This window comes from Nyctibius grandis, chromosome 6 (assembly GCF_013368605.1).
Source record: "Nyctibius grandis isolate bNycGra1 chromosome 6, bNycGra1.pri, whole genome shotgun sequence".
In the NCBI taxonomy this organism is placed as follows: Eukaryota; Metazoa; Chordata; class Aves; order Nyctibiiformes; family Nyctibiidae; genus Nyctibius; species Nyctibius grandis.
Window position 1 is genome coordinate 12,167,728 of NC_090663.1, and position 27,961 is coordinate 12,195,688.

The window sequence follows — 27,961 nt, forward strand, 5'->3', positions numbered from 1 at the left end:
TTATGAGCTCTTGTAACGATGATCAGGAGCTAGATTTATTCTCCGAACGTTCAGCTCTGTTGCAAAGGTTCTTGCCTTTTGATAGAAGAAGAGAGACATTTCCCGATCCACAAGGAAGTTATGGTAGATGATTGCAAGTCTTGTGTAAATCTTCAGTTGAGCTTTTTTATTGCCTAGGTCCATGGCAGCAGCAAGTGCCAACTGGTAATAGCCTGCTGCATCAAAGGGATCCTGAAATAAGAGACACAAAATAGTACCCTTTATAGTACAACCAGTGTAAGATGACATCCAAGCTTTGTTTGTTAGGTATCAAACGAGAATAATATAGATTCTGAACTTTAGTAGGTTTTACCCACTTTATTATTTACATTCTAAATGCATAAAAATAGAAGGCGTTAAAACCTGATGTTATGAAATTACTCAATGTAACAGTTTTCTGCAGCAGTTTTTAGTATTTCTTACCTTGAGGTCATAGAATATTATGTCTCCTAAGATCAAGTACACCTTGACATAATACAGTGTTTCCTCCTCAAACTCCAGAGGAGAGGAACAGAGGGACAAGGCCTTTAAATAAAAGTGTTCAGCTAGTTCACAGTGACCCAAACGATGATGGATGGCAGCCAGCCGATGATAAGCTATTCGTTCATTTAGCTGATTTCCTAATGAGATAATGTATGAGTCAGGATAAAACCAAAGAGACAAAGTAGTCAAATTGTCTCAAACCAGAATACATCTATGCTATTTTTTTGTTTTACTTCTATATGATATTTGCTGAACTTATTTTATAAAACTAATTTTGCTCAAGAGATACATGGCTAAAACCTGCCCTTTAAGAAAAATTCCACAGAATTCCTGAATTTCCCAGTGTAGGATTTGACAGTGTCTGGGATTTTATTAAGAAATAACTACATTCATATCTCTCATGTATAGATATACACACCCAGCGCATACTTACATAGAATACAAATAGATTATTTTGAAAGTATAGTAACTAATGGGATTAAAGACTCCCCTTGCCCCTGCCAGTACATACTTACATCAAAAGTTATGACAAAAAGATGATTTTCAGACTGATCAAAATGATCTGTCTGTGCATGTATGGAGGGGTGAGAGGGTTCTTAATCAGTTGAAGAGCTCTCAAATTTAAAGAATAGTCATTTTGAAAACTAGCCCTATTGGTTTTGACTATTTTTTTCCTAGGTCGGTTCACCAGCCAGGCTATGAACAAATCTGAAAGAAACACAAAACACTCAAAAGCCACTTGGGACAATGTTATTCATTAGTATTACAGCTTAGCTGTGAGAACACTCAATTTGGACTTGGAATCCCAGGTTTAATTGTGTGCTCTAACGAAGGTTTTCCATTTGAGCTTAAAGTTAGAAAAGATAGCAATAAAGTTGTTCATTCTTCAATGGAAGCAAAAATAGCAATGATAATATAATTACGAAATCCTGGCAAGAAATGTTACTGAATTCAAAGGAAGAAAGCTTTTTAGAATTCTGCCTTATTTTGGAGATATCAATAATATTCAGCTGTAATTGAAATTGGTCTTACCTAAACTTACACTGAGCATAAGAGAAGCTCTTGCATATTCCAGACTTTCCTCATAAGCCTTCAGATTCACCAGCAATTCCACTAGTTTATTGCATAATCTGAGTTCAGTGGTTTTGTTGCCAGTCTTAACAGCAAGTGGAAGAGCCCTGTCCTGAAATGCATAAGAACAGCTTAGGTACTGCTGAACCCCAAGATGTGCACTGACAGGCTTCCATCTATGTCATGTCAAGCAACTTCTGGTTTTATTTTGCTCTTTGCCTATGGCATATCTTACACCCAGAAGAGCAGTTGCAACAGGTGAAACCTATTAACACCATGACAAAGTACTCAGCTGCAATAGGTTATAAACTGTTTGCAGAGAGGATCAGCTTTTGGTTCAGCATTTGTATAACACCTGCTGTGATGGGAGGGTACATAAGTATCAATGCAGTAGAAAAACTGCACAAACCCTGTAGAAAGTCACTGCTTTCTCCTTTTCCCAAGTACCATTGAAAAATATGTCTCCAGCAGCTTCAAACAATTCCATTCCTAAATTTGGATCTCCTGTGTAAAGAGCAGCATCCTGAGCAACCTGAAAAAAAAAACAAGGAATGGGGAAAGAAAGAAAATCTTGGTTACTTCTTGGTAAAAAAATCATAAATATTAGCAAATGAAAGAAGCTCTTGTTAAGGCTTCTCATTAAAAGATAGGAAAGGCTATATTTTATGAGACCATGCTCTGTCTTTTTGGTACCCTGGTTTTGAGCAGGCCAGTAGCAGATGCTGAAGAAGGAATGTAAGGACCTGGGCACATGCAGTGTCATGGTCTTCCTTTTTCTGGCAGTAGTATCCTGCTACCTTTGTCAGCACGCAGCACTCTAAAAACAATAGTGCATTTGATAGCTGCAACATACTAAATTTTAATTAAATAAAACTTATAGAAATAAATTCTAATTGCAAGTTAAATAATGCTAACTGGGAATTCTATAAACTGCAAGTTAAATATTGCTAACAAGTGAATTCTATAAATAAATGCAGCTCTGCTGTGCTATTCTTCTGAAATAAAGATATGCCATGTTAACAAAAGGGATTTCATGAAAGGCAGCATGCGTGCTCCCCAAAGGAAGAATACCAGGATACTCAGTAATTGATGGAATAAGTGGTATTGAGAAAGGGGACTTGCACATGAGGGAAGATGAAGAATCTTGCTTTGACTTTCTGATCTTTAGTTTTCAAATTGCATTAAATTCATACAAATCCAGCTCTCTACTCAAGCACAAAGGCAGCAATCCTTTTCAGCCTATTTTGGCTTCAGGCACTTAAGGACTCTATTGCATTACAGTTTTGGAAGTTGTGTTTTACATGCAAGTTTAGATGTGATGACTTACACAAATTACTGGCATGACGGTCAGCCTTTTAGTGGGCAGAATCCCGCTTTGAGACTTTCCTTATGGACAGGCACTAACTCTCTGCTCTAAGTACCAGGTTCCATACATGCACAGTATGGAATACACGTGCATGTCCCTGGCCCACTTTCCTCTTGGAGGAAATATAGAAGATTGATAAAATTATACCACATGCTGATTTGGCTTTTGTACCACCATGTGACTGAGTTGGGAGCTATCAGCTAAAATCATAGTAAAAGAAAAAGAAATAACAGGCCTGTAGCATAATCCCTTCTTGTAAACACACTTATTCAGTTTTCCTGGTAAGTATTCAAAAGCGTAACTTAATTGAGAGAAAAATTCATTAAAGTAGCCCCACATATTGTGCGTCAGTACATTTTAAACATGAACTTGTTGCCTATCTTTTCCTGCTTTGTAGATTTTTTTCAAAACATCTTAACAGAAGTCTTATTATTTTATTTAGAGATTGTATTTTGGTACCACTCATATACCAGCCAAGACTCAGATCTTACTATATCAGCTTCTGTGTACATCCTGCACTACAAGGCAGCACTCTCCCTTACAACAGGAGGGAAGTATTTTTGATCCCATTACAAAAGCAAGAAACTAATTCCCCAAAGACTTCAGTGAATGTCTAGGAGACATATAGACAACAGAGTCAGATCTGGGCTGCAGGACAGTTCTGAGAAAGACTCCGGATCATCCAGTTTCAGCAGCCACAAGTGCTAGATCCCAACTTCAGGTCATCTTTCAGTCTGTGTTAGCACAGCAGTAGAAGCAGGAGCAGGTCCCAGTTAGTTGCTGGGGGTCTGAGGTGCCCGAGCCACATGCCTCTGGTCTCACAGTTGCAAAGGCAGCAGCAGCTCCAGCTGGCTCCGCACTGTGCTGTGCAAGGCCACAGAAGGAAAGCTTTACATGTTTTGGAAATGCTTCCTGAAAGAGCTGCTCTGTTTTCCTGGGGATCTGACCCACAAGCCAGCATGCTAAGATGATTGTTATCTGTTATCCACCAGCATGCATACATGGTTTGATTGCTGTGGTGCTGTAGAGGTGGTAGGTGATGTTGAAGAAATATACGGAATTTACAACAGAGCAGGCACTAAGAAAAGTCACTGCCCAAAATCATTCCAGAGTCAAGCAACAGATTAAAATGGAGCACTGCTGGAAAGTGCTGAGACTTTCAGCTCTTAAGCATTACATAAATAGTGTTACTATATGTTCAGAACATCAGTTAGCAAAATTTCTGGGATCATTATACTAAATTACTCTCTTACCATGCCACCTGCACCATGTTAACGACATGTGCATACCTGTAAGTGTTGACAACATACCTGAATATAAAGATCCACAAGCTCATTCTGCCTCAGAATGTAATATATCTTTCCTGCCCGTAGCCAAGCGTATGCTTCTTTCTCCTTTTTCTGGAGATCTATAAATATTCCAAGGCTTCTTTTGGTACATTCCAGAGCTGACCTGTAGGCCCTGAAACAGAAGAAAACTGCTAATCACTGTGGAGTTTCTTCAGAATTGGGAATGTTTTTCTTCATAATGAAAAATCTTTCTGTTTATTTAAAAAAAAAAAAATCCATTTCCTCTATTCAATGCACAATTATAATTTCTCGGCTATATTACACTAGTAACTAGCAAACTCAGTCTTTTTCTTCTTCCTTTTTTTTTGTTCAATTTATGTTTCCTGTTAGATTGTTATCACATTATATTATCTCAGCATAGTTTAGTTTAGATGTGTCCTTTCCCTACCTCAAGCTAGTGACATCTTTCCTCATCTTTTGCTCTTCTGTCATTAATGACTTTTCCCTACAAACATCAGAAAGGAATTTCATCTGTAAATATTTTTTCTAAATATCACCTAAGCATCCGAATTAAGCACAATTCAGACTAATCAGCAATTGTAGAAAAACTTGGGGGGAGGGGGAAGAGAATGGGACATGACATGACTGGTTCTAGAAGCACCTAAATTACCAGATCATTGGGTAGTGCCATTGTCTTTTAAGTGTAAGGGCACTGTGCTCTCAGAAAAGTAGCCATACTCTTCATTGGAAAGACCTGTCAGATTGATTGAGTGTACGGTGCTTTATACCAGAAACAGAAGCCACAGATTATTAAATCTTCCTCTGTGTTGTGATAGACTCCCATCACCTTGACCTGGTGCATTTTCCTCCAAGCACAAGACACAGACATATTAAAATATAAAATGAACTGTGCAGTTACAATGAATCCTTACACAGCGTGTCTTTAGAACAGCCTACTTAGACCTCCAAAGAGATCTGAAACAAATCTAAAAGTAATATCTCCCTTATATTTCACACTATATCAAGATTTTGGTTCTGTCTCAACAAGGTATCACATCTGAGGGAAAAAAAAAAAAATATGTTTTTACCACTTCCTGACTCTTACAGAAATTGAAGAGACCTGTCACTCCTTTTATACTCGTGAGAGGAAGTAAAGATCCACTAAGGATATTTTTTCTGTCCTTACTGAGGCATGCTTGAAAGTACCCAAATCTAAAGTGATTCCTCAAAGTGAGATACAGTAAGAAAAAAAATAGAACAAGCTGCCTTAAAAACACTTTTAAAATTGTCTAGAGAAACCTGTAAGTTTCCCCAGCACCTGTTAGTTACTATAAATTGATTTGTGCAGTCTGTCTTTTCGATAAAGCAAAGCAAGAAAATTGGTATTCTGAAAATAAGAGCAGCGTAGAAACTGCTGGAGACTGATACCATGCAGTTTTACACGTAGTCTTTGTGTTTATGTAAGTTTTGAAAAAACGCATTTCCTCAAAGAGAAACACTTACATAGAAACAATTTGATGTCTGATCTGTTTGGAATATGCCATTTGTTTTCTAATGGAAAAATTGTCTTGTAAAAATCTGTCAGAAACAAGTCACCTGCCAGCAATAATCCTAGAGCTATAGCACTCATCAAGCATGGCATAACATATGATACTTTTTAAATGTATTTACATAGATTTTTAAAATAATTTGGCTGTTGAAGTGGTGCTAATCCCCACAGAACATCTTGTCTCCCTTGAGAGATGATAGTTACTTAAAAAAAAACAAGAGAAGTCTCCACTAGCACTGGACCCTTCAATTCGAATAAAGCGTATTGGCAAAGCAGAGTGAAAAAAATCAGTCATGTTCAGCTGTTGCAAAAATTGAGATCCTTTAGCATGACAGAAGAGTTACAAACAGAAAAAAATCAAAGTCATTCAGTGTGTCTTACCTTTCTGTTCCTAAAGACAAATAAAGCTGACTAATGGTTTCCAAAATTTGTCCCTCCAGAACTTTGTTGGACATCTTTCTAGCTAAAGATAGTTGATATTCATTGTAGATGACACACTGAGCCTCATTGGGAACAACTGTACTGTAGAACTGACACAGCAGTTTAATTGCTTGTAGTTGACCTAGGAGAATAGATTGGAAATACTAACATAGGTCTCTATTTTAAAATGAAAATTAGTTTTAAAATAATTCATTCTTACTGTTCCACAAATTCAGTACAGTCAATGAATAACAATATAAAAGTCATAACAAGAAGATTCCACTGCCAGTTTCTTCATGTCCAAAATTAACAGAGAGGTTACTTCATACTTGATCTCCAAAATAAAATAATAAAGCAGTCACCTTACCTGTATAATCATGGTAGTAGGAGTAAATAAATAAAGCATGGGTCTTCTAAATACAACTATTTTATACAAAAGTAATCCAGATGATTACCAAATGTTTTCATACCTCCAAACTTGAGTCTGGTGCTGTTTATACTACCAATGATATAACTATTGTAAATATTATTGAACATAGAAATCTCCAGATTTTTACTAATTAAGTTATTTTTTTTTTCTTAACATGTCATTTTCTCTATTATTGCTGACAAACCTAAGTACCACCAGAAGAGCATGCCAACATGTATTTATTTCTCCACCATCATGGGACAGAGCAAAGATTTCAATCACTTCGATAGCTATCACATAACCGGACATAAAATGTTGTTTAAGGAACAACTAACATACCTAGGAACAAATAACTTATCTATAATAACAAACATTCTCAAACAGGGTACATTTCGTAACTTAGAGAGAAAAACAAGGCACTTACTTTCCAGATGACTTGTCTCCATTGCAACTAAAAAAGCCCATTCATAATAAAACCTTCCTTTTTCTCTTTGAGTTCCACCAACATAGTAACATCCCAACTGAAGGAGGACTTGGATAAAGTCTTGGCCACACTCTGCACTTGGAAGTTTGGAGAACAGCTTCACTGCCCTGATATAATAATGTTCTGCCAGCTTGCTGGCTGCTGCATGCAGACAGAGTGCCCCAAAATTAGTCAGGGCTATAGCTTGGTTATGGGTCATATTGGTCTCTTCTGAAAGACGCAGTGCTTTGTAGTACTTCTCAGCAGCTTTTTTTGTATTGTTTGTTCTTTTCAAAGCAATAGCAAGCATATTGTAAGCAATGCCTAGTTGTTGAGGATTGCTCCATGAAGAGTCTACTACAGCATTTAAAATGGCTAAAGCCACATCATATTGCCTGTAAAGAATGTATAACCAAGCAAGTGAAACCAAACAGTTGACAGTTTCCTCTGGCTTAGCAGAAACATCAGAGTCTAGTGCTTTCATCATGTAAACAATGGCTTTTCCATGCTGCTTGTGGTGGCTGTACAGTTTTGCTAAGCTAAGACAGATAGTGCTGCGTAGTCCTTGCTGCTCATTAGTAAACACAGAGGAAAGTGCTTGCATAAGGTAAGGTGCAATTTGGGATGGGAGTACTTGCCTGAGGTTTCTCAGTCCATAGAGCTTGGGAGCATTTTTGATGACTAAATCAATCCTTTTCAAGGAATCCATTAAAGTACTGGAGCTCTGGGAAGAGGCGACCTTTATGCAACTTAATACAATGTGCGGCAAACACTTTTCATTGTAGGACTCTGCTAGTTTGAAATAACAGTTGCTTGATATGTTGTTTTGTAAACCCAAGTCATTAAGCAACAGTTGAAACCTTTCCAAGAAAGGTAGTGCCTCTTCATGCTGTTTGTGTACAGTGTAATGTTTTGCCAGTAGAAAGCACGCCCTTGCCTCTGCGTGTTTGTTCTGGCTCAGAATTGCCCTCTTCAGAGCATACTTTAGAATATCTGACTCCAGGTCTGCGCTGCAAATGTAGTTGGGAATTCCCATGAGAAGAGATGTAGCCTTGTCAAAAACATGAGGACATTTTTCTTTGTTCTTCTGTGTCAAGTAGATGACTGTTAGATTTGTATAAAGAGCAATTACAAAGTACAAATCACTAAACCCTCCAGCTACTGCTCCCAACGCTTCCTCGAAATACACCCGAGCTTGGGAAAACTTTAACTTTTTAACACTGAGCCTACCTAAGAGAAAACATAGCCTTGCTAGCGCCCAAGACATACCTGCTTTCTTTGCTGCTTCCCTTGCTAATGTAAAAAAGCTAACCAGTTCTTCTTCTTCTGAAAACCCATAAAACATGCTTTTGATAAATGGATAAGAGAAATCATACAGGTTTTTGAAGTTTCTGTCATACTCTTTCCTATTTAAGAAAAGTAACAATGACTCAAAGATGTCAGATGCTTGAACATCATCTTGACGTATGTGGAAGCAAGGTCCTTCAGGCGGAGGAAAGATTTCCCTATTTGGAGAGCTAGCAGAATCCTTTCCTTCAGTAGTTGGCCCTTCTGCCTGGGTGGCCTTCAAGTTCTTGAAGTTCTTCAGGAATTCTTCTATCTTGCCATTCTTGCTAGTGGATCCTGTGCTAGAATGTGGACGTGGAATTTCTGAAATGCAAAAATAAATTACAGATCACAACTTCATGTGTGCATGCACACAAAGATCTTTGATAGGCCACCAAAAACATTTATCAGTAGAAGATGCTGTTAGGAAAACATTATGTAAACATACTGCACTTTCCTAACAGTATGTCTAGAAGACAAGCCAAAGGTGGGAAAAGAGAGAGAGAGATCAAGAAGGATTAGGGAGGAACAAGTGTGGGAGACTAGAGGCGTGGGGATAAACGGGACTTGCCAAATGTAAGCAGGTTGCTGATCAGTGCACTTGTCTAGCCAGGCCTTGTGCCTGATCCAACACTAATACAACTGAAGTCCAATGTTAAATCAAACTGGTTTTTGTCTGCGTGTACACCCAAAAAGTATACACGAAGTGTATATTCTCTCTTGTCTTTGTGTGTATATGAGCGAGAGAGATCTGCCAATGAATTACCATTCAGACTAGTGGGTAAGCAGGAAAAGACCAGAATCTGGAAAGATCCAAGGTCTGAACTGGAGGCTGGATAAAGGGCTCAAGGTCAGGTATGGATACTGGATGGACTTAAGTTCTAAGGACCCTGTGAATTTGAGCATGCGAGTTGAGTAAGGGTATGCCTATATCCTGACAGAAAACTAAGGCAGGTTAGCCAGGGATGGTGCATAAGACTGAGCTATTTGAGTTGTTGAAGTCTCATGTGAGTGCTGTGAGGGTGCCTGCAAAGGTCCTGTTCTCCTGTCCACATTGTCTCTGTGTGGCCAGCCATGCCTGTGTAATGTGTAATGATTTCTTCTTTCAATCAAATACCAACCTTGATTCTCTGCTCGCACAGATTAACTTTCTCAAAATTACCGTTTGTGGTCATTGATCTAAATTCTTCTAGTACTGACAGTGTTGAGTATCTTACAAATATCAAAGAGACAGATGTGCCATCATTTCTTTAGTCCTCCCACTGTTTTCCGCTGAGGTAATAGGGCCAGGGACTAGGGATGCAGTTTGCAGTCATAGTGTAAAGCTTACAGCTGCATACCAACAGCAGCTTATTGAAGTTGCAGATTTAGAGCTCAGTTTCCTTAGACTCTCATTTCTGAAACTGTGCAGAAGAATCATAAAAATTTGTATTTAGAAAAATGTAGTACTATACAAGTAATGATAGTGACAGCTTAGCAACTAAATGTCAAAGGGAAATAATTCTGCATCCTCATCAAAATATCTTCTTTGGGAAATATTTTTTATGGGATGAAGTTTTCTAGCAGATGGAAAAACTGCTGGAATTCAAAGTCAGCACTTGCCAGGTGCCACATAAACAGTATTTTGCCCTGTTAAACAGCAAGGGGCGGGGGGGGTGTGTGCATGTGTATGTGTCATAGCAGTAAAAATAAGTCATACAGTTTGTGATTGGATAGCAAGGCCGGAGAAAGACATCTGATATCAGTGCAAACCCACAACGTCTTACAGCAAAACCTAGTGAGAAGGGGTAACAGCAAAACCGAGGAAAGCAAACAATGAGAGGAACGTTAGAATGTGAAGAGACCTTAGAAAGAGAAAAGCTGGCAAAGATACCAAAAATATCAGAAGTCACATTAATTTTATGTAAAAATTGCATGCATATGAAGTATTACCACTTTCATGAGCTTTCTGAAATTCTGGTTCTTCTGATTGGTCTGTAAGAAATAAAAACATCATGTTAGTTATGGTGTCTTAATTTCTTTTCAGTTGTAAATATCCTAAAATAAGGCTTTTTTATTTTTAGTTGAGAATTCTTTATGTCAGAAGATTTGGATATGTCCTGGAAATTTAGAAGAGAAATTTCTGTCTGACCCAAAGCTAACAGATACTAGGGACTTACCCTCCTTCTGATACAACTCACTGCTTTCTACATGGCTATCATCATGTACCTACCACTGCTCAGTAAGGTAGGGAGACATCAGCATGTCGCAGTTAGAATTAGAGCCTATCTGTTCTGCATGAGGGATGCATCACTGCTGCTTTAAAATACAAGTGGGCAGTGTAGCTACGATCAGTCCCCACAACCCACCCCTAAAATGAGGTAACAAAAAGCCCTTAATATTACTGAAATAAGTTTTAGTGTCACTCCCGGCAGGGGTGGGGGGGTAATTCTGTTAAGTCTGGTAAGTCTGTTGTCAGAGGATGTAGGGAGGCAACTAGGAAAGCTAAGGCCTCCTTGGAATTAAACCTTGCAAGAGAGGTCAAGGACAACAGAAAGGGCTTCTTCAAATACATTGCAGGTAAAGCCAACACTAGAGGCAATGTAGGCCCACTGATGAATGAGGTGGGGGTCCTGGAGACAGAGGATAAAAAGAAGGCGGAGTTACTGAATGCCTTCTTTGCCTCTGTCTATACTGTTGGAGGCTGTCCTGAGGAGCCCTGGACCCCTGCGGCCTCAGAAGAAGTCAGGATAGAGGAGGAATCTGTCTTGGTTGATGAGGGCTGGGTCAGGGACCAATTAAGCAACCTGGATGTCCATAAATCCATGGGCCCTGATGGGATGCACCCGCGGGTGCTGAGGGAGCTGGCGGAAGTCATTGCTAGGCCACTCTCCATCATCTTTGCTAAGTCGTGGGCAATGGGAGAGGTGCCTGAGGACTGGAGGAAAGCGAATGTCACTCCAGTCTTCAAAAAGGGCAGGAAGGAGGACCCGGGTAACTATAGACCAGTCAGCCTCACCTCCATCCCTGGAAAGGTGATGGAGCAACTTGTTCTTGGTGCTGTCTCTAGGCACATCAAGGATAGGGGGATCATTAGGAAAGAAGCCAGAGAGTAGTGGTCAGCGGGACAGAGTCCAGTTGGAGGTCTGTGTCTAGCGGAGTTCCGCAAGGGTCGGTTCTGGGACCAGTTCTAGTCAATATATTCATTAATGACTTGGATGAGGGAATAGAGTGCACTGTCAGCAAGTTCGCTGATGACACAAAACTGGGAGGAGTGGCTGATGTGCCGGAAGGCTGCGCAGCCATTCAGAGAGACCTGGACAGGCTGGAGAGTTGGGCGGGGAGAAATTTAATGAAATATAACAAGGGCAAGTGTAGAGTCCTGCATCTGGGCAAGAACAACCCCATGTACCAGTACAAGTTGGGGACAGAGCTGTTGGAGAGCAGCGTAGGGGAAAGGGACCTGGGGGTCCTAGTGGACAACAGGATGACCATGAGCCAGCAGTGTGCCCTTGTGGCCAAGAAGGCCAATGGCATCGTGGGGTGTATTAGAAGGGGTGTGGTCAGCAGGTCGAGAGAGGTTCTCCTCCCCCTCTACTCTGCCCTGGTGAGGCCGCCTCTGGAGTATTGTGTCCAGTTCTGGGCCCCTCAGTTCAAGAAGGACAGGGAACTGCTAGAGAGAGTCCAGCGCAGAGCCACGAAGATGATTAAGGGAGTGGAACATCTCCCTTATGAGGAGAGGCTGAGGGAGCTGGGTCTCTTTAGCTTAGAGAAGAGGAGACTGAGGGGTGACCTCATTAATGTTTATATATATGTAAAGGGCAAGTGTCAAGAGGATGGAGCCAGGCTCTTCTCAGTGACATCCCTTGACAGGACAAGGGGCAATGGGTGCAAGCTGGAGCACAGGAGGTTCCACTTAAATTTGAGGAAAAACGTCTTTACTGTAAGGGTGACTGAACACTGGAACAGGCTGCCCAGAGAGGTTGTGGAGTCTCCTTCTCTGGAGACATTCAAAACCCGCCTGGACGCGTTCCTGTGTGATATGGTCTAGGCAATCCTGCCCCGGCAGGGGGATTGGACTAGATGATCTTTTGAGGTCCCTTCCAATCCCTAACATTCTGTGATTCTGTGTAATTACTTGGGGTAGTTTGTGTAGATAAGAGCGTCAGACTTTTGTGGCCATTCCAATAGCATTCAGATGAGAAACGCCCTCTAGCTGTCTTTTCTTTTAAAAGTTGTATTTTTAAATTCTGTAGATATTACTACTATAGATTTAGTTTTAAACGTTTAACATAGCACATCTGTAGAACACTTAAGAATTACTATTTTGTGTAGAAGTTATTTTTAAGGCATTTCAGTTGTCATGCTGCATTTCAGTATTGTATTCGCTGTCTTTCATACACTAGATGCAATATAAATGGTACTGAGTGTATGAAGGATATATCTAAAAGCAGAGGCACACAGAACCACGTCTATTTAAGCTGACGGAAAGTTATTTTACTAGCCTTTAAGAGTAACTTCTCACTGACTGTTTACTTCTGGATCTCCTTTCTTTAAATGCTTTCCTGACTTTGGTGCACAAATGCCACAGATGTTTACAATAGTTGTAACATAATGCTCTGAATATCTAATTAGGGAAGTGCTCACAAATAAATACTTCTCATTAGACTGATGTAGGTGGAAGGAACTGAAAACCTGTTTATTCAGATCACACAATAAAACCTCAAGTGAACCTTGAAAATGCTTGCTCTGGGTAAGTCATGTTGATCACTTGTGCAGTTTAAGAGAAAAAAAGTGGTAAAGATGGTCCTATTAGCTGGTGAAGATATGAAAAGAAGTTGGCACTTGTAAAGATTAGGGAGGAGACGAGATGTGGTGAAAAATGTGCAACAGGTAAAAATAACAGTATGTCCATTAAGCCCATGAGATTGTTTTAGTACTGAACAGAGATCTGAGCTTTTGTTCCCAGGCTTTTCATTTGAGGAGGGAGATGTGGAGTCATTTTGCACATTGACATGAGTTGCATTTTGCAGCTCAGGTCTGACATGCCTTAGTTATTGTTCACACATGCACTGAATTGCAGAATTAAACCAATGCACCTGAGTCAAACCTGCACACCGGCTCCTTTCAAATTGGAGCCTACAGGCCTGTCTCTTAGGATGACACTAATGGAGATAAAACTTTGTTAGATATTTGACAAGCATATACCTCACCACAGAACAGCCTGTGGTGGGATGAGAAATTGCTGCTCCTGTTCAGTTCAGCAAGACAATTCTATTACACTACCTTACGCTAAGTCTGTAAAGGTGAAGCCCCGGTTATCCCAATTAGTTTATGTAAAGCATGAGCACTTAGAGAAATAACAGCTGTAGAGATGATGTAGCTAAAAGTATATTTTTTTCTTTGTATGAATAGATTTTGCTGTTTTTCTATACCTTTGAAAGCTAAATCAAGCACAAAGAGGTGTATGTTTGCATTAGCTTTCAATAATTATTATACCACCTTTCCCAAGATGAGTGAAAAGCCAGCAGTATTTGAGTGAACATGCTGCCTTTTATAATGCAGCACTCTGACATTTGAAAGCTTGAAGATCTGTTCAGCTCAGTAACAGAGTTTTTAAAACCTTGCTGTTTAATTCACTCAAAAAAGGACAAAAGAAGATTTGTAAATGCTCTGCTGGGAAAAGTCTTGCATCGGCAGGGAAGTAGTAAAGATGATTTTTACATGCCATATCTATGATCAAACTGAATACCAAGATATTTCAAAGTAGGTGTAAAGGCTGGAATCTCATTGAAATAGAAAAAAAAAATCTGTTGCAACAGGGATATGGGACCTGCACATGTATCTTGTGCAGTAAAAACGAGTAAAACTCATACTTACCTATTCGATACACAGAGCAAACATCTGTGATGGAGGTTTGTTTCAATAAATGTATCACTTCTTCCAAATTTTTTTCTTTTGAAAAAAAAGATAGCTCTTCTGCTTCAAGAAAATCCAGGTCTTGTGGTCTAACAAAGAAAGGAGCAACTTTGAAAGTGTCCAAAATCAGATTTTACTTGAGGAGCTCACTGCATCAGTCAAATCAGAGCTTGTTAGAGAAACTAATACAATCTTTACATTATAGGTCCTGTTGTGTTCAAAATTAGTATCAGTCATTTATAAACTTACATACAAACTGATAGTCACTATGATTGCAGGTAACAGTTTCTGCCATATCAGAGTGTTTTATGTCTATCTGTGTTGTGGTATGGCATTTTATGAGAGAATTTATTAAAAGCACAAATCTTTAAGGATGTTATGATATTGATTTTCTAATACAAGCTTAAAGTTACACATCAAATGGACCTGAAAACAACATTTAAAAACTCCTTGTTTCAGCATATAAACAGTCCAGACATCATAATAGGAGCAGCCCATTTACATGGTGCCAATGCGTGCTGAAATGCACAATTTTAACGTGTTTCTTTCTGCATTATGAGCAATTATTTTTAAGGGGAGCCACATTTGAAATTAGTTAAGGCCTGTAATTGAGGGTACTAGCAAAACCAGAACTTGGATGCTTTACCATAGATCTTGAAAGAACAGTAAAAATGAAATACCTTCTGCAATAGTAAAACTTATTGGATCTTGTGATCCAAAGAATAGAGACTGAACCAGGTATAACAACTATAGCAACCCCTTTTCCCAGTAAGAAACTCAGGTACGGACTGATAACATTTTCCAACATTTAAGCAGACTTCACATTCCAATTTCTTTGCATTTGTTTTGCCTGATACACACTATGACAATTATCATTTAAAAAAAACAAGCAAAGAAACAAACCCCAAACCTGAATTTAACATTCAGCATTTTAAAGCTCAATAGATTAAGTCTCATTTTGTTTATGAGTTAAATACACATCACTTACTTATTTTTAGATAAGTCCAGTTTAACATGATTTGTCTTTACAAAACCTATCTGGTCAGTAAACATATGTCTTCCAAGAAACCATTCCATGCATTCAATGAAGTAGCCAAGGATCTCAATTTTGTCTCCTTCCTGGAAACTCATCTCGTCCAACACAATACTTTCATAATTCATCACAGCTATACAGGATCCCATTGCTGTGTAATGAGGAGATAAATCATACTTGCAGATAAAGTAACTCAACAATACAAATACACTTAACAGAATAGCAACTCAGCAGAACACATTTAGCAAAAGACATTCCTGGAACTCGTGAGTTGCACAAACAATGTGGCAAGATTTAAACCATCCAAACCTAACTGGTTTGGTTGGAGCAATTAGAATTGTAAATAACAGTATAAAAATCCTTATTTCCCAGCCATTAGAAAGCAAAGTCTAAAATGTTTTCAAAATTCTAGCAAATTCCATCATGAAGCAACAAAAAGTAATGTTTTAAGTCCCTACTTTCCCTCTTATAAAGGGCTCTGAACTTGGGCCAGGGTAAACACATTTGAACCAACATATAAAATCCCTATTGGATAAATACACAGTTATATACCAGTCAATACAGTATTAAAACTGACACGTATGGTAGAAAATAAGCCATATTTACTCTCTAACCTCAGACCATCTGTATAACTTTTATTTCCCTGTCAGTATTAGATAAAGCAATGCACATGTGAAAGATCCACAATAATTACATTGGTGCATTTTCTTATTTTAAAGTTTGTCATCCAATCTACAGATGCATCCTCAGCTTAATTACTCTTTACTACTTTGTGCATCTAGTTAATACAGTATTTAGGAGGAAAAAGGGGAGAGAGAAGCCTTTAGAGTTTAACTTTACTTAGGCAGAGATTTATGCTCTCACTAATTTTACTGCAATGTAATTTTGAAAGCTGTTTTCCCAATCTAATACAATGGGGGGAAAAAAGTTATTGAACCCTTTAGAGTTTGTTCTAGAAAAAGCATAGAATAAGTTTGAGAATTTATTAATGCTGATGTTTGAATGGAGTTACTTACCAACTTTCCTAATGGATTTAGAGTCAATTTTGTAAGTAAAATCAATAGGATTAGAATACCCTTTAAGAAACCATCTGAAAGTAGAGAAAGAAAACGAAGTTAGTGTATAAAACACTTCACTAAATGTTGTGACAACAACAGTGATATTTTAAATACATTTGAAAATGGATGCACCCCTCCCACAATTATCTTTCAATTTCAGCACTGTCCGTACACTTCAGGCAGAGCTGTGTTTTGAGTAACATTAGCAGTAAAAGAAGCGTAACTTCAGTCAAACAAACCTAACTGAGAAAGTCATGCTATTTCTCCCTGCCCAAGGTCAACAGAAAAATTCCAGCTTTTTAACTACTAAGAGCACCAAGAATGAATGATTTTCTGGTGATTCCTGAAGTGACTCCCATTGATAAGTCCATTGATGTAACTTTGGCTTTATAGCAATTACGAGCTTGGACATGAACTTGAAAAAAAAATGCATTAAGAAGGTGGATGGCTCCTGTCAATAGTATTAAGTAAAAACACTGCTGGCCTGTTATCATCCACATTTCCAAGCATCCCACCTGTTACTGTCCATATTTCCAAGCATCCTGAAGAGTCTCACTTTATGTTATTCCAGAAACATTAATAGACTTTATTTCAGACTCACGGAAAAAAAGCAATATCTAACTCACAAGATGGTAAACCACCTTTAAATGCTGCTCTGCAGGCAACTGGATTAATTTCAGTTGTGTGGCGTGGAAGGAAAGAGAGCATTTGTTCTCAGTGTTAATGGAAGATAGATGTTCCATAACAAGCTACCATTTAGAGACACCTATGTCTAAGCAGACATGTGTACATATGAAACAGATGCGTATGAAACAGGTAGCAAGAGTCAGGTACCTACTGATGAAAAGGGATCAATGGCTCCGGAGGAGCATTACACAGCATGGTCCTGTCACCATCCATAGATCCACCTGTTACATCTTCAGTAAAAGCCCCAGTCTCAAAATAAGTGTTTCTTTCATTGTCTGTAGCCATTATCTTTCTTATCAGATTCTCAGGACACAAAACAAAAAATGCCCCTAAAAAGAAAGCAGTGGAGCAGATGTCATTTTATGTAATGTTTTAATGTCATACAAGCTTTAAAACTGGCTTCAAGAGCACCAGTAATATTCAATTAGAGACTGAAAATCTGAGATTTCACAAGAATTTTCTTTGATTGTGAGATATTCATACTTTTCTGTCTACTTTCAGTAAAAAAAAAAAAATGCAGAGCTGCGGAGTTCAGTGAAGCGTAGAGCCTTCTTCTGCTGCAACATTTTGCATGTTCCTATTGCAGTAATCAACAATCCATCTAGCCCATCATTCTGTCTCTGACAGTGGCAGCAGGTGATGCTATTTAGGAGAAGCACATGAGCCTGGCAACTATCTGTAATCCCTCTCCTGTACATCTCCAGGATCTGCAATAATATTAAGCAAGCTGGAATGTACTTCTGTCCTTAATCCTTTTGGTATCGATTTATGGACCAGTTGCACGTGAATTTCTCAAATCCCCCTATGATCCTACTGAACCCCTGCTGTGTTTGTTCCTTTCTCTTCTCTTTCTGATGCTTTTGGAGTGAACAGATTTAAATTTCAACTTCTTTTAAGTATTTGAATAGGTCTTAATATTTGATTTTAGGATTTTAAAGAAAGGTTCTTCTCTAAGTTTAGCCTTAGCATGTACAATCTTCCTTCTTACCTTCCTGTACTAGCAGGCTTCTGTACATCAAATTTAATGATTTTTCATTTACATAAACTTCAATGCCTGTTTCTTCCTCCTCTTGAGGATAGAGCCAGAAAGATTGATCTAGGAATAAATTCTCCATGCAATGATTTATAAAACCTAGGGAAAAAAAAATCCAATTTGTTTTCTTTGCAGCTTTACAGTATTATACAAGAAAATAACCTTTCAGAAAGTCAGAGACTGGGGTAGGCATTCAGATAACTCCATTATTGCTTAACCCACAATGTATAACTAATTTTACTACATAGCATTGGCAAAATTAGTCCATGAAGTCACATGCATTACAGCGACTTCTAATGCTTAGCTCTGACAAACTACACCTAAAAGGCACACAACTTTTCTATGCCTAACCCTGCTGAAAAAGCAGACCATGTCCTCCCCTTATGAGGGTTCCCCATAGTTTAGCTGTGTTTGAAAGGTCTGGAGTCTGAAAGAGGTAATCACTAGCAAGCATTGAGCAACAGGTGCTTAGCACCACTTAACAACAGATGACTGGAAATAATCTCAAAAAATAATCTCTCTATAAATTTCTGTTGCCTGATTCAGCTGTGCCAATTTATGCAGATACTGTGCCTGGGTATCAGATTCCCAGGATTTCTTTGGGACAGACATGATGCTGCATACCAGAGTCATGAAAATTACAAGAAGGTAGTGCTTGATCTTAGAAACTGGGACTCCTTACATTAGGACTTAGGGCTTTCAAAGCTATAGGGTAGTTACAGGGAGATCTGGATTAGTGTATCATCAGCAGCATGGTAGAGACAGTAGATTATTACCTGAAGGGCCAACATTAATACGTTAGCAAATCCTTTGTGCAAAAAGTTATGATGAAGAGGAAAGGTGTGCAAATCAGTGATTAAGATGCTGCTCTGCTATTTGGAAGATGCTGAATCAATTCCTGTCAGCCACTGCCCTGCCTAAGAAGAAACTTCATTTTCTCATCTTCAACAACTTCATCTGCAAAACTGGACTGAAACAGTATTTTTTCTAGTTTTCTAAAGAGCATTTTAAAATACAAAATAGCAATTAAATAGCAAATATGACATTAAAAATAAAATTAATTCTTTTAAATTGGTCTGATGGAAACAGGCAAATTCAATAGTAATGCGCACAAGCTCTCCATACACAGAAGAAAAAAAAATAAGGTGAACAAAATGAAGACAAAGATCTGATTCAAATGCTATTCTTCAGAAAAGACCTGTGAAGTTATAGGATAATAAAAATGGAACCCAAATCAATGGCATCATATTGTTACAAAAGGCGTGCTCGGATTTAGAAACAAAACTGAAGCATGCAAAGCATACAAAAATCTTTGTTTTACTTGATATTTCCTCTGAAGCCTTACCAACTCTGTCCAGTTTGCTCACTAGTATTCAGGAAAGATGTGGAACAACTAGAAAAGTCCAGTGGGGAGCATGATCAGAGGTCTAGAAAATACACTCTGTGAAGAAGGATTATAAGAATTAGGGTTGGTTTTCCTAGTGAAAACCACACTGAGTAGAAGGGCAGGTTAGAAGTCTCCAAATAGGTATTAGCATGGCACAAAGAAAGAGCAGTAACCTCGACATGTCTACAGAGTGAGCAGAAAAAGCTGTAAAAGCATTTAAGTTGCAGCACAGGTTAGACTTTAGGACAAAAACACCTGGATTGGAATAGACTGCTTAGAAAGAAGATATGATCTGATTCTGGAGTATCTAACTTAGACAAGACATCTGCTAGGAGCAATAGCTGCTATCTCCTTTGGGTCTCTCCAGCCCTATCACTATACCCAGTTCAGGAACATTACAGGAGTTAATACAAAGAATCTCAAAATCCTGTTCAACAAGTTCCCAGTCAATCAGAAATTGTGTGCAGAGGAATAAAAAAAGCATATTGAACTGTCATATGGTGAAAGAGCTTTACCCAGTGAGTGGTAGGTTAGAAACTTCCATATTTCTTCAAAAGTTTTAAATGTCACCACTATTAGATCTTGATCACTATGAATAGATAGCAGTCTGGCAGAGAGCTCCTAAAAAAATCAAAACCAATATTTTAATTACAATTATGCTAGACTTGAGCACAATTTCTCACTAGGTAACACTTATGCTAAAATGCTATGCATTAATACGGACAAAAAAAGTCATCCAGGATTTTACCTGTATGAGATATCTGTTCTTTAACACGTACCTACAACATACAGTGAGCCAAGTTTTAGTCTGTTTTTTTTCTTACCAGTTGTACCAATAGTTCCAGTAAGGTCAATTTACAGAGGAATTAAGATCTCAGGACTGACCACACTGAGTGACACTGAAGGCCTGACTGGTTCAGACATGTCTATGTATAGTGGCCAGTATTCTCTATTTAGAGTGTGAAAGCCAGGCAAGCATCTCGTGGTACTTTCCAAGAATACCCTCCTAGCACAGAGCCATTTACAGCTTATGAACAGCCTTTGCCAGATGTGTGGGCATTAATATCAAATAGTGGAAAGGGTTTCTCTTTGTTTATTGGTTTGGGTTTTGTTTTCATTTATTTAAAATTTCTCTAGGTCATTTGAACCACTGTAAATTTTTAGGATCCACAACATCCTGCTGTAGGTTATCTTCAGAGCTCTGTACACATATGAAAACACACCTCCTTTGATGCATCTTTGAACCTGCTACCTGGTAGCTTCAGTCTTATTCCAGAGAAGACATTGACTAGTCATTCCCTAGTTCACTCTTTCGATGGTTAAGACAATTAAATATACTGGAGTATTATTTTTTTTAAAAGATGTATTAAGATCCTTTTCTTCTCATTCGTACCTGTTTGTGTTGCTAGAGTAGCATTAAACTGTGCATTTAACAAAGATAAGCAACTGTTGTTCTAAATTATAATGATGGATTTTATAAGGAATTTCAGAAATGCTAAAAGGGAGAACTACATAAACCTGCCAATAAGAAAGAAATATACATTTTAATGAATTCTAGACAAAGAGAGGCAATATACAGTCTGGTTGCACTTCAGTTAGTAGCTTAAGAACAGGGCTCTCCAATGATGCTGACTGCCGTCTTTCACATAAATACAAAGAACTGTGCCAATTTATGAGACAAGTATCTGAACCAGTATCTCAGAGAATAAATCAGATGCAAAGATAACAGGTATAATGTTACTATATTATTTCCCAGTCCTGCACCCTTGCTCCTGTCACATCAACATTGAACTGCATCTTAAAACAGTCTAAGGACTGATCAAGAAACTGATTCTAATTCTGGGGGAAAAAGTAAAAAGTAAAAAAATTGTCCCTCAGGCATTTTCTGTAATCTGAGCAGGGTGGAGCTGATCCACTGCTTTTATGACTTATGTCATGATTTTAAAAGATCTCTGAATGAATTCTGTTTAATTTCGATATTTTCAATTCATACAACATGAACGGATTAAAATAGTAATTCCTTTTTGAAAACAGAAGTCCCACTTAAGCCTCTTCCAACAGGCATGCCTCATCACTGCTTTCATCTTCTGCATGCCCCTTTCTACACCAGATTAAATATTAATGAGAGCCTGAAATCTATTAATAAATTGCGAACACATGCTAAAATATCTCAGCCCCAAAGGCTTTAGGCACTGCTGAATATCAAAACAACATTCTAAGGAAACTTATCATTATAAATCTTGCTTCCTTCAAAGTCCTTTTCCCAGTCTGTTTCTAATAAGGCCACAAATCTAGTCTATTTGTATGCGGTTTTCCTTCTCCTCCTCATACCTTCTCCTTTTCTCCATCTTCCCCTAAACAAACGCCAGAGCAGCAGGAGTACAGACTGTTCTCACCACCACAAAATCAGCAGGCTGGTGGTGGAGAGTTCACAACACATGAAAGGAAAATCATGTAGAAACGCAGGCATCTGAGACAGTCATAAAGCCATAACTGATTAAGATTTCAGTGTCTGGCTTGCTAGTGAAGGAGGCTGGAACTCATGGCTCAGACAAAAAAGGGACACCAGAGGTCAAATGCTATCATCCTGCTTCTTCATCAAGAGGAAAGAGGAGACTTTAAATTGTATTTGTAGCAAACCTCATCGGTTGTAGAGGATGGGTTTCCTATATACAAACAAATTAAAGTCAGTAATAAAAATCAGCCAACCCTCTTGTGTGCTATTTAAAGCTATGGCCATGTAGCCCTAGGAAGTCCAATATTTATACTGTTCTTCAGACTTCCTCTTTGGCTTAGCAGTGGGCTTCCTGGGGAACATGCATGCCAAATGATTCCAAGTGACTGGAAATTGAAGTGAAGAGTCAATATGAGGGCAAAATAAAAAAAAAAAAAAAAAAAAATCAGAAAATCATTATTTCCTTTGATGTAAATCAAAGCAGAACACATTTAAAATAAAACCCTTTCAGTGCCTTATTTAGCTGGGTTTATTTATTTTACATCAATTTGGTGTTCCAGTCTTTTTCAGTCGTTCAATATTGCTAACGTCTCTAGATGGTTTTGGGCCATGGGAAACTCTGGTCATTCAAATTCAAGCATACAGCATGTAGATGGAAATGGGACCCAAATATCTCACAGATCATTTTAGTAGCACAGAGCGTATTCTCTGAATAAATAAATCAATTCCCAAGCAATTGACTTACACTGAAAACTGCCATCACCTCCCTGCTGTCATTTTCCAGAAGACGGAGGTGCCCTCTGAGCTGTCTTTGGAGTCTGGGATCAGGACATCCACTCTTTCGTTTTACCATCATTAACTTCAAGGAGATATCTGGAGAAGGATATCCATTTACAGTGCTACAAGTTTTGTGAATCAGCTTTGGAGAACCAGAAAATCCCTCAAAACCGTAGAATCCACATTAAGAACTATTTTTTCAGCTTCAGAGACAGACACACAGAAAACTGACCTCCTGCATGTTTCTTTTTCATTTTTATTATCCAGTAGAGATAGTAGCCTAGCATGAAACACAAGATTTTTTCAGTTGCCTAATAAAGGCTACAGCTATACAAAGGAACGTTATGTGAAAGTCAGTAGAAATTTTGGGAGACAACTGACACACTTGGGGATGGAGAAGAGAAAAGAGGAAAAAAGCAAGCAGATTGGTAATCTGTCAAATTAGACAGCTCTATTGACATTGAGAACATGCCCAGATTTCCAAATATTCCATGCATATTTTACAAATTGAGGCAAACAGATACTGGAATTGAAAAAAAAAAAAACAAACCAACCCACAAAACCAAAGACAGATAGTTCAGCATGTTACAACAACTCTTTATACTAATCTTAAATTCACGGTTATCCGATATGTCACTCCCACTACTTCAGAAGGCTTCTGTAAATTGAATATTGAAAAAGCTGTTTCTCAGCTAAGCTGGTTGAGCAGTACCAACCAAGATAAATGGTCCAGCAAAAAGCTCACATACATGATTTCCCCAGCACATCTGAAAGAAGCTAGATACCTGTTCTCAGGTCTTCACATCTGTTTGTGAGAAGCTTTTACTGCAGCCAAGGGTACAGTTTCAGCTAGCTTCTCTCAGATAAAGAGGATCTTTGATAAAGCTGCTTTCATTCTGCATGTCTCTTAATTTAACTCAATAACAGTAAATCATATTCATAAGTTTTCAGATACTCAGATGGGCACATGTAAGCCAATAATACCCACTCAAGAAGAATTCCAATTGCAAGTGTGTAAATAGGTCACACTTCCAGTAATAAATGGATTGTTGTACATCCTAAAATATTCCAGCTCCTCTGAGTTTCACCTTTTAATCAGGTAAAATAGATATTTTTCACATTATAGTCTAACATGCTGCATCTTAATCTGTTTTCAGAGAGCTTCCTATGTATGTCTCTAGGAGTTCTATGACAACTTGCACCTAAATTACTCATTACTTCAAGGTCAAGAAGGGTGACTCAGAAATATAAAGCAGGATTACTGAATTACAAGACTCCTCTGCTTAAGCTGTGGTCATATAGTCAATTGTTAGTACAAAGAACACAAACTAGAGTTTTTGAAATTTACTCAGATCACTGTTAGGTAACAGTATTTTTGACCTTTTCATTTTACTTGAAGCCATAAAAGATACTGGCAAAAGAGAAGACTATTACTTAAAAATCTAAATTTTTGTTTTACATAATGAAATCGACTCCAAGTTAAATTGTGTTTCTACAGTTACATATTTAAGTCTTCTTAAAGTTAATATTACTGAAATAATAATTACATTGGATTAAAACAACTGAAATGTGGCTGCTTCTGCCAAAAGAACTATTAATAATGCCTTATGGAAATGAAATATGGTCTAAAAACCCACTGCACCTATGGTAATCTTCCTGACTGCTTCTGTGAGCTCTGATCCATGCCCCCGGTTAAGAACCACCCAAATTCTGTACAGAGTGAGACAGATACATAAGCACAAATAATTTAGCTACAAATAACCATATGCCTTGGGGAGACTGTCTACCACTGATGTGATTTGTCAGGTCAAGCCAGAAAGCAGAGCGCATCCAGTGTTGGTTTTTTGAGAGTTATTTCTCTTCCTCCACAAGCAAGAGAAGGGAAACGTGACTAGACCCTCAATGCACAGAGCAGGCCATGAGCCCTCCAGAAGGGAAGCCTACTGTACCTACTTACTGAAGAACTGCACTCAACGGCAACTTCATTGAAAATACAGCATTAAAAAAATAAAGACCTGGAAAGGCCACAGACTTAAAATAAGACATTTGAAGAATTGAAACCTGTACCTAAAATAAGCAATGAACATTTTATTTGCCTTTTTTTTTTATTAGCCATTACAATATAGTCCATAAATTGTTTCTGGCTTTTAGAGCAGTTAATAAGTTACTTCTCTCTTTTTATGGGATATTCTCAACAAATCTTACGTAGAAGTTGGACACTTCACAGGTACTATGACATATGTTATAAAGTTACAGGAGTGACCACTGCAAATATTGTTGACATAGTTGTCTCAATTTAAAAAAAGTAAGCAATGAGAAAACCGTTATAAGATAAGATAGAAGAAAATGTCTTACCAGTTGGAAAATTCTCTGCTTGACTGGAAAGGGTCCTTGAACTGACATTCATGCTTTTTTCACTTTGAGAACACTCTATTATGATAAATGAAAAGAATGGTTAAGTGCATTTTCTAAGTCCATATAAATCACACTGGAAAAAAAAAAAAACAAAACTCCCCACACTTTCAAAGCATTTGGTGCATTGGTTAATTACTAAAAGAAAATAACTATATTTTTCCCCTTCCTTCTATATAATTCCCAAAACCCACAAAAAGTATCTGAAGATCATTTTTCTTCTGGGGAGGAAGTTAAATCTTGATTTCACCGTTTTGATGTGAAGCTTCAAGATGATGGAGATCTGGTGGAAAGACAGCCTCTCAGGAAACTGAAGTCCCATTTGGGAGGGAGCAAGGGTCAGACTTCATTTTCTCTTCCCTTGCACCTATACTAAAAAGTGGCCTTCATGGAAGCTTCAGTGGTATAAAATGGCAATGATATGAACGGTTTGTACCAGTTCTTGCATAGAGAGGAATAATCCTTTGTTTGTTACAAGCTTAATACTTGGGAGGGGGTAATGTAAAAACAAGTGATTTGAAGTTTTAGAAAGATAACACTAAGTATATTTTATGTTAATAATAATCTGCTTTTTTGGCCCATATTTCTTCCAGTGCTTTTGGAAATGATACGTTTTCATGTTGAAGAAACACCCACTCCAACCAATTCCATTTTCTCAAGGTTCCCTTGGCAAAAATCAGTGAAGACAAGGCTTGACATTTCTAAGAATAAAAGTGGGAGAAATAGATTTTTAGTTTTTAAAAGAAAACTTCTGAGGCAATTTTCATGTATCCCAAGACATTTACCCCTGCAGCTCTGCTTTTAAGAAAAAACTTATAATATAGTAGGACATGGTAATTTCTAAGTCTTGTGCATCTTCCCTCAAGTGCATCTGTTGATGTTACATGAACAAAGTCATGCAAATAAATAAGGATACATAAACACAGAATTTTCCTACTTCAGAGAAAAGGCAGCAAGGAGTAAAAAGATCATCTTCAAGGCCAATTATTAGTGTATACTAGAATTAGAAATTTCAGTTCCCAAGCACTTTTTTTTTGATTGGGTATTTGACAAGGGTGTTGGGGGGGTTTTTGTTTGATTTTTTTTTTAATCTGGATTCAATGATATTTGTTTTTAAACAAAAATTTGATAGTAAGCTCACTGCAGTGTAGGCTGACTGTATTTAAGGAATTTTATAAATTTAAGTTCCCCACAACTTCTGGGACCATATGTAGTTGTAATTCTGCTTTTTCTTGTTTTAGTCAGAAGTACAAACAGAGCAAAAACATGTCAAAACTTTGACATGCTATCAATTGCTTTGATAATCATTTAACAGTTGATAGGGACAATTAATTAGCATATGTTTTTGGTATGTGGATTGCCATTACTATTATTTCAATATTACCAGATATGGACCTTCAAGGAAAGGTATTTATCGAGACATGAATATCTGGTGACGTTTAGGAGAAAGCAAAACTTATGAGCAAGCATTTTATTACTCATGGGAGTTTAATAACAAGCTATTATTTGTAATTAAATTTGAGCAAAAGCATAAGGGTTACTATAAATACATTTTAAACAATGAGACTGTTTAAAGTGCTATAATTAGATTCAAAGACTTAACATGAACTCCATGCACCATTCCTAATTACTGACATGACTTGCTAAAGAGAAACTTTATACTGCCCTGGCATGCTTGTAGCCCGTATTCTTTGATGTCAGCAGAGTTGCAGTTGTGAACAGAAAGACATTGTGTGAGCCATAGGACATACAATTTAAAATGAAATAGTTTCTCCATGATTGCTTGAAGTATTTTCACATTCAGAAAGCTCTTGGACCTACTATAAAGTAAGAGTCTGGCCACTGCTTTTGAGACACAGCCACCTATGCCACTCCACCCTCCACCCAAAAAGTGTTTCCAACTTGCATGTTTTTACTGCATCATTTGCAGAAAAATAAAGATAGCAGTACATCTTTTGGTGAAAAACAGAAATATAAGACTTTTATTAAAATAGAAACATGCAGTCTAACTCATCTTCTGAATCTTAGAGATTATAGCAAAAAGTGCTAGACAAAGAACCTATATTTCAGTATTCTGGCTCTTATGTTCTGATAATTTTCATCTCAGCTTATTTTAACTAACAGATAATACATTTGTCTGCCCAAAGTGAATTTCAATATACATCGCTTAATAGTCCAATCTATGCAGGATTGCCATGGAGGAAATACAGCTGCTTGGTTTGTTGCATTTAACAGGTGTAGATGTATTTCAAGAAAAAAGCTCAGCTGAAAACCACGTGATGGTTCTCTGCTTGTGCACAGCAAGCAGTGTTTAAATAAAACAGTAATGTAAACGTAGAAAGTCAAGAGCAGAGCGACCAGAATATATTCAATCAAGGTCTTACCCGTTTGTTCTTGCAACGTGTCCATCCCGACTCCATCCCTGGCAGTGCTGATAGCAGCATTGGCCTCCGCATGTTTCCAGCCAGACCTGCACCTTCCCTGCTCCATTTCTTTCCTCTCCAAGTTCTTGTCTTGCTTTCCCTCTAGACTAGGAACGATGGCATTAGCGCTGAGCATGGATGTGCTGCCTGCTGCTGCCGGACTCTCCATAATTTGCAATTTCTCACAGTGATGCAATTAACTTTATCAACAAGCTGAGGGGGAGGGGGGGGAAATCAGTAACGTTTTTTAAAAAAATCTCAGAATACATGTACATATTCAAGAGCTGTCCCTCTCCTGCAGGAGTTATTTTTTGACTGTAATATACGTTAAAGTATTTGCCCTAGGCTTATTTCAGAGGAATTGCTGTGTAACACAAAAATCC

General features: G+C 38.0%; 1 protein-coding gene across 1 annotated transcript; it reads right to left on the reverse strand.

Annotated features, from left to right (window-relative positions):
• SH3TC1 (SH3 domain and tetratricopeptide repeats 1) lies at positions 1–27,747 on the reverse strand. Its single transcript, XM_068403103.1, has 17 exons — positions 27,540–27,747; positions 25,099–25,173; positions 22,712–22,839; positions 20,027–20,132; positions 18,080–18,223; positions 17,243–17,420; positions 16,363–16,436; positions 15,302–15,497; positions 14,275–14,402; positions 10,348–10,389; positions 7,051–8,739; positions 6,179–6,359; positions 4,270–4,420; positions 2,003–2,125; positions 1,555–1,705; positions 463–659; positions 1–231 (listed from the first exon to the last, which is right to left on the reverse strand). The coding sequence occupies exons 1-17, from the start codon at positions 27,745–27,747 to the stop codon at positions 1–3; spliced, it is 4,002 nt and encodes a 1,333-aa protein (XP_068259204.1).
• Between the last annotated feature and the right edge of the window lie 214 nt (positions 27,748–27,961).

Bases quoted from the DNA above. Each gene is read 5' to 3' on its own strand.
- SH3TC1 (XM_068403103.1), bottom strand. From the start codon at position 27,747: ATGGAGAGTCCGGCAGCAGCAGGCAGCACATCCATGCTCAGCGCTAAT. The intron at 4,421-6,178 runs GTAAGACACACT...CTTCTGTTTCAG, and splicing joins TTGTCTTTAGGAACAGAAAG to GGCCTACAGGTCAGCTCTGG. The intron at 232-462 runs GTAAGAAATACT...CTCTTATTTCAG, and splicing joins TAATATTCTATGACCTCAAG to GATCCCTTTGATGCAGCAGG.